The 7,256-nt window shown below is 40.7% G+C and overlaps 2 protein-coding genes across 2 annotated transcripts in view; one reads left to right on the forward strand and one right to left on the reverse strand.

The window, feature by feature from the left end:
* Positions 1–2,969: 2,969 nt before the first annotated feature.
* Positions 2,970–4,052, forward strand: LOC102255907 (elongation of very long chain fatty acids protein 2). Its single transcript, XM_014544143.1, has one exon. The coding sequence runs from the start codon at positions 3,029–3,031 to the stop codon at positions 3,800–3,802; it is 774 nt and encodes a 257-aa protein (XP_014399629.1). The 5' UTR covers positions 2,970–3,028; the 3' UTR covers positions 3,803–4,052.
* Positions 4,053–5,910: 1,858 nt separating this feature from the next.
* Positions 5,911–7,256, reverse strand: part of LOC102256215 (tripartite motif-containing protein 5-like) — a 52,276-nt gene continuing 50,930 nt past the window's right edge. The window contains exon 10 of the mRNA XM_014544142.1: positions 5,911–5,981. Within this exon, the coding sequence (XP_014399628.1) occupies positions 5,911–5,981 (71 nt within the window). The remainder of the gene's footprint in view (positions 5,982–7,256) is intronic.

Consider the following 7,256-nt stretch of genomic DNA (forward strand, 5'->3'; position numbering starts at 1 on the left):
GGCAGCCGTGGGCAAACTACGGCCCGCGGGCTGGATACGGCCCGTTTGAAATGGATAAAACTAAAAAAAAAAAAAAAAAACCCGTACCCTTTTATGTAATGATGTTTATTTTGAATTTATATTAGTTCACACAAACACTCCATCCATGCTTTTGTTCCGGCCCTCCGGTCCAGTTTAAGAACCCATTGTGGCCCTCGAGTCAAAAAGTTTGCCCACCCCTGGTCTAGACCAGTGATGGTGAACCTTTAGAGCTTGGCATGTCAGCATTTTTAAAAACCTTAACTTAACTCTGGTGCCATGTCACATATAGAAATTTTTTGATATGTGCAACCATGGTATAAAAAATATTTATACTTAATGGTATTTATTTTATATATTTAAATGCCATTTAACAAAGAAAAATCAACCAAAAAAATGTGTTCACCTGTCACCTCTGACACACCTGTCATAGGTTCACCATCACTGGTCTAGACACTAGAGCAAAGTGAGCCTGGAGCAAGCCACTGTTGTGGGTGGGGGATGGAAGGAAAGCAAAGGTGAGAGACATAAGTAAAGTCAGAGTGTTGAGGAAAAATTAAAAGGAAGATATCCTGCCATGACCAGTTTGGCTCAATGGATAGAGTGTCAGCCTGTGGACTGAAAGGTCCCAGGTTCGATACCGGTCAAGAGCATATACCTTGGTTGCGGGAACATCCCCAACAGGAGGTGTGCAAGAGGCAGCTGATTGATGTTTATCTCTCATCGATGTTTCTAACTCTCTATCCCTCTCCCTTCCTCTCTGTAAAAAATCAATAAAATATATTTTAAAAAAAAGAAGAAGAAGATATCCTACAACTTCTAGGAAATCTCCACCAAGGGAGCAAAGAAAAAAAAGACCTCTATTATTCTGTGAGCACCAAACCAAACTGGTTTGAGGTCTCAGACAATTCGCTCATATGATTGTAAAGACTGACAGAAATTCTGGGATTGGAGAGGGCTCCCCTGAGGGCTCCTAGATTGGAGAAGGTGCAGGTCGGACTGAGGGACCCACCCCCCATGCACAAATTTCATGCCCTGGACCCCTAGTAATACTATAATTGAGTATTCCTCTTCATTCAGACCTGCACCCCAAAATAATTAGATTTATGAAGGTAGGAAGGGACCTTCTTTCTGTGTCAGATTGTTACAAAATATTGGTATATGGGGAATGATATTTAAAAAGAAAGACATACAGTTTTATTGCTATGGACACAATTTTAATTACATTGAACATACTGACAATAATCATGTTTCTATTCTATTGTTGGTGTTGCTGTCAACATAACTGCTGTGGTCATAAATCAAGCCTGGCTACTGTGGCTCAGTGATTGAGCATCCACCAAGGAAACAGGAGGTCAGCAGTTTGATTCCAGTCCAGGGCACATGTCTGGGTTGTGGGCTTAATCCCCTGTAGGGGGTGTGCAGGGGAAATCATCATTGTTTCTCTCTCATCAATGTTTCTGTCTCTATTCCCCTCTCTTACTTTCTCTCTAAAAATCAATAAAATCACATATGAAAAATCAATCAATCAATTGAAATGATATTGTTAGAATTTATGTAAACTCCTTTGACAAATTTTAACCAACAATTCTCACGTTCTGTTGTTCCTAAGATGTATTCAGATACCTACCTCAATGTCTGTTTGTTATCTCTACCACCACACTCTAACCACATTACTTCCTGTGCCCTGTGCTATTTTCATTCCAGACACAGTTAAAAATCATAGATCCAAAGTCAGAGAACTTCTCCAACAGGAGATGTAGGGACTAAACGGAACACAGAGCCCTGAGAAGTATGTATCATTCCCTGGGCCTCAGAACGTAATTTGCTGGGATGTGGCCCACAGCACCGTGCTTAGCTCTGGAGATGGACTTTAAGTGATGGGAGAAGGATTTCTTCATTCTGGATTTCTATTGGCCTGACAAGTTCTGTTTTCCTCACTGGTGTCTTTCCACATTAAATTTAATGTCTCAGAGGAAGTTCCCAGGACACGAGTTCCACGCCCCCTGCCCTCCCAGCCTCTCTTGGGCTTCTGATTCCTCAAACATTTTCCTGATTAATATTTTTATAATCTCTTCACAGACAAGCTCAAGACATTAGGCCCCACTAGTAGCTGTTATATTCAAGTTATCTATTGGTCCCAGGCTTTACAGCTCTAAGCACCCCTCCATCAACCTACTCAAAAATGCATACCATATGTTGTGGTTTGAGTTTTGAAAGAAAGGAATTTCTTGGGAGCTAAAAGGTGAAATCTGATAAATAGCCAGCATCCATAACCCTTATTAACAAAAGGATTTTGTTCTTCTCATTCCGAGCTCTGCACCTCATAAAACATCTCACACAGGGTCTGGAGGGAACACATTAGTTCTCTGGGGCTTAAGATGTGGGCTCAAATCACAGATTCTAAGGGAGGCAAGAGTAATATGATGAATATGGGATTTGTGGGAAGCACACATCCTACCCTGTCCATGTGCACTCCATATAAAAACACTGCATGTGTGGAGCCCTCCACTCCCTTCAACTGTCAACAAGTTTTGTAGATTAAATGTAGACCTCACCAAAAATTACTCTACTGTATATCTCTGCATTTACCACCAGACCCCAAATCGTCCTGTTCTCTTTTATCCACTGTGAGAATGGAAAGTGGGACTAACACTTGAAAAAAAATCTGCTGTTTGTTATGGCATAAGATACATTGAACCTAAAAACCAATAAATCTATGTATATTACTTAATCATGAGCAAGAAATTGTCTGTTATTTCAGAAGACTGGACCGGAATCCCTCCAAGGCCTGCATGAACATTCACTGCAGATTCAACTCCCTGTCCTTTGACTGCGGGGAGGGAAGAACAGGCTTGTTTTCAGTCCTGGGGACTGCCCTAGTCTGTAAGCCCACTGGAGAGTAAGGCAAATAAGGAGAAAACAATAATAAAAAAAAAAGGTATAGAGGACCCTGGCTACCCTGGACAGCGCATCGCCCGCCGGGGTCGCTGGGCTGCCGCCACGGATCATGGAGCTTCTAAAGGCCTTTGATGATGAAATCAATGCTTTTTTGGTCAATATGTTTGGACCTCGAGATTCTCAAGTCAGAGGATGGTTCATGTTGGACTCTTACCTCCCTACCTTTTCTCTTACTGTCATGTATCTGCTTTCAATATGGCTGGGTAACAAATGCGTGAAGAACAGGCCTGCTCTCTCCCTGAGGAGCATCCTCACCTTGTACAACCTTGGCATCACACTTCTCTCCATGTACATGCTGGCAGAGCTTATTCTCTCCAGTTGGGAAGGAGGCTACAACCTGCAGTGTCAGGATCTCACCAGTGCAGGGGAAGCCGATGTCCGGGTAGCCAAGGTGTTGTGGTGGTACTACTTCTCCAAATTAATAGAGTTCCTGGACACGATTTTGTTTGTTTTGAGGAAAAAAACCAGTCAGATTACTTTTCTTCATGTATATCATCATGCCTCTATGTTTAACATCTGGTGGTGTGTTTTGAACTGGATACCTTGTGGGCAAAGTTTCTTTGGACCCACTCTGAACAGTTTTATCCACATTCTTATGTATTCCTACTACGGACTGTCTGTGTTTACATCGATGCACAAGTATCTGTGGTGGAAGAAATTCCTCACCCAGGCTCAACTGGTGCAGTTCGTGCTCACCATCACCCATACCATGAGTGCTATCGTGAAACCCTGTGGCTTCCCCTTTGGGTGTCTGATCTTCCAATCTTCTTACATGCTTACATTAGTCATCCTGTTCTTAAATTTTTATTTCCAGACATACTGAAAAAAGCCAATGAAGAAAGAGACAGAAGAGTTACCAGCAGGGAAAGAAGTGAAGAATGGATTCTCCAAAGCCTACTTCACTGCAGCTAACGGAGTGATGAACAAGAAGGCACAGTAATATCAGCAGCAGACACAGCATATATAATGGCCTAACAGATCCGCTTGCTCTCAGGCAAGGACTGAATTGAACGTTATATATGCTTTACCATACACTAACTTCTCTTGCGTTTATAAATCATTTGTACCCAGAATGTATTAATATCTTGCTATGAGGTTAATCTGTTAATTGAGTGCTTCTGTCAGCATTGAGGTGAGCTCTGCAGCCCTCCTACTGGTGCCCTTTCTCTCCTCCCCCAGACCTGCCCCTCACAGGAGCTCTTCCGCTGCCTCACACACAGCCAGAGAGCAAGGAACTGTTTGTCACAGCAGGTCTTCAAATAAAATGTTAACAGTTTGTTCTCATGAAAATGTTTAAAAAAATGTTAGTTCTCTCCCAGATACAGGGTGTGTTCTAATCTACATGAAGCAATAATTGTCAGTACATAAAGGAATTAGTCCCTCTGTTCCTTTAGGGTCAACCCCAGAAGATATTAAAAGAGGATTATAAATGGAAAATCTAACAAAACTTTTAGGCTGTGTCTGTCAGATTCCCACAGCCACTCCTAACTTTCAACATAGTGATGTGGTAATGAAACTTGAGAAAAAAATCCTCTGCCAAATCCTCATAGCTCAGGGGCTTTGAATAGTTGTTCCTCAGTTTTAATTTGGTTTCCTTGATTATTCGTGTCTACCTCTCATGTTAAGTTGCCTCGGTTAGGATATAGACAGACACAGTGCTCAGTGTTCAAAAGCAGGAGCTAAACCTGGCTGCCTGTTGCTTTCTGAGCAAGGACTCACGTCCAGTCTGCCCTTTTCTTAGAAGGATACGCCAATGGGACATTTATACATCAGACCTCACAGAGCTTTGGGGAGAAGAGACATTGAACCCGTTTGTGAATATTATTCCTTAATACCTGCTATCAGTCTTATGCAGGTTAAATTTTTGAAAATGGTAACTAAAAATCGGAGGATGATAGAAAGATTTCAACACTGAGCCATGGGCTGGTAAAGAGCCAGACCAAAAAGTGCCAATTTGGCAAACTCAGCCTTCCTCTCCCGGCTCTGCAATGCAGTCTGGACCAAGAACCCGGCACAAAAGCACGGAAGTCGTTACTGGACAGTTCCGTCCTGCTCCAAGTGCAGGGCAGTTACTCACTGTCACATTGAACAAGAACGGAAACGGGATATTTTCTGAGTGACAGTGTTGTTATCCCCTGCACTTTCTTTTTGAAATGTTTTAGGTCATAACGTTGACATCAAATGCTAAAGTGCCAGGAAGGCATTGTCACCATTGCCCCAGCGCACTCCAGTCTGTCTGGGAGTGCCTTGCTGCCCTTTTTGACCTTTTTATTATTTTTTTTTGAGCACTAGTTTTTAAAGTATTTTTCCTGTTTAAAAAATAAAAGCACTAACTTTTGTACTGACAAAAAAAAAAGTATGCCTGGTGTGTGTGTGTGTGTGTGTGTGTGTGTGTGTGTGTGTGTGTGTGTTTACCAGAGGCAGATCTTAAGCAGTCTTGACAGTGGGTCAAAGACCTGAAAAATGTGGTATCTAAACATTGAGGTCTTTTTTTCTTTGTAACTAGGGACTTCATTCTGAATTGGAAGACCAGAATTCCAATAACTGAAAACTCCAGGAATTGATTTGTCAATATTTGAGGAGTATTGCTAGTAAGTCATAGCCCCAGGCATCATAGCAACGGAGAGTAAAGAAGGCAGAGGTCAAAGGGAAAATTTAGATCAATTTCACACACACACACACACACACACACACTGTAATATCCACCTTGCAATCCCTTGTTACATCAAAGATAATCTCAAGTGAGAAATTTAGATATCCCTGTGGCCATGCAGAAATGAGAAAAGATACTTGACAAGAGAGCCCATTTAATTGATTAGTTAATTCATTCATGTATTTATTTTAACTTTTATGTCTTTGAGGACGGATTTGGGAATAAAAATTCCAAAAGACAAGAGCATGGTGTGAATATTCATTGCTGAAACCATGCACCTATCTCTTTGGAGAACTGGCATTTCTCTGCTTCCTGAAAACTTGAACCTCACTGCATAAGTAAGGCTGAACTGGGCAACAAAACACCGTTAAGAAATCCCACAATTGTACTTCTTAAATCATTTCTGTGAATAATAACTTTTTTATTAAAATTTTTTAACGTTGACATTGTTGCAGATAGACATCCCCCTGTAACCTCCTTTTACCCACATTAATCTTCTCCCACACCCCCCTCCCTTGTTCTTCACAAATCTATTGTCCATGTCCATGGGGTATGCATATATGTTCTTTAGCTAACACCCTTACCTTCTTTATCCAGTCACCCCTCACCCATCTCCTTTCGGATACTGCCCAGTCTGTTCCTTGTTTCTGGTTCCATTTTGTTCATCAGATTATTTTGTTCATGAGATTTCACAATTCTTTCATCAAGTTATTTTTATTTCTTAAATCAAAGCAAGAATAGTAAAGTTGAAAGAAAACTAATATGTATTCTTAAAATCATTTATTTCAGTCACAGTGAGAGGCAAACAAAAGTGAATCAACAGTACACTTGATGACTAATTATGTGCTAGCCATGAAAGAAATTATTGAAAATATTCTACGGTTTAATTTTCACAATAATACATCAGGTAAATTTCATATTATTTTACAAATGTGAGACGGAATCGTGTACAATTTAGATTACTTAATCAAGGCTAATATGCAGTAACACCAGAGTTATAATAAAATTTTCACGCATACACACAGTCTTGTCTAACACTGGCAGAGCTGGAGTACTCTAGACAGCAGCACAGAGATATCTGGGATCTGAAAAATGAGACTTTGGTAAAAACTGCCCTTGTGTCCCTGAAAGCAAAACATATCTCGTGACACACTGACATAGCTTTCTCAGTAATTAGTGGAGAAAATATTTATTCAGTTGAGACACTTACATGTTATATACTTAATGACATTTTTCTTCTCACAGTGATACTAACTATGGTATGGTTTTATTACCAGGATTATTTAAAGAAAACAAATCGGCATTCAGGTATTTTATTCAAAATTCACTGTGCATATTTGGAGAAATTGGACGTGAACTCAGAAATGAAGACACAGAACTTACACTCTTAGCACATATTATTTATATTTTCTTATATCCTGGCTGATGTTGCTCAGTGGTTGAGCATCGATCCGTGCACCAAGAGGTCGCTGGTGCAATTCCCAGTCAGGGCACATTTCCTGGAAACAAGGTCAATCTCCAGTAGGCGACATGCAGGAGGCAGCCCTTTAATGTTTTTCGCTCATCAATGTTTCTATCTCTCTCTACCTCTCCCTTCCTCTCTCTCTAAGAAATCAATTAAAAA

This window comes from Myotis brandtii, unplaced genomic scaffold (assembly GCF_000412655.1).
Source record: "Myotis brandtii unplaced genomic scaffold, ASM41265v1 scaffold3532, whole genome shotgun sequence".
NCBI lineage: Eukaryota > Metazoa > Chordata > Mammalia > Chiroptera > Vespertilionidae > Myotis > Myotis brandtii.

Coding starts and splice junctions, on each gene's coding strand:
- LOC102255907 (XM_014544143.1), top strand. CDS start 3,029: ATGGAGCTTCTAAAGGCCTTTGATGATGAAATCAATGCTTTTTTGGTC.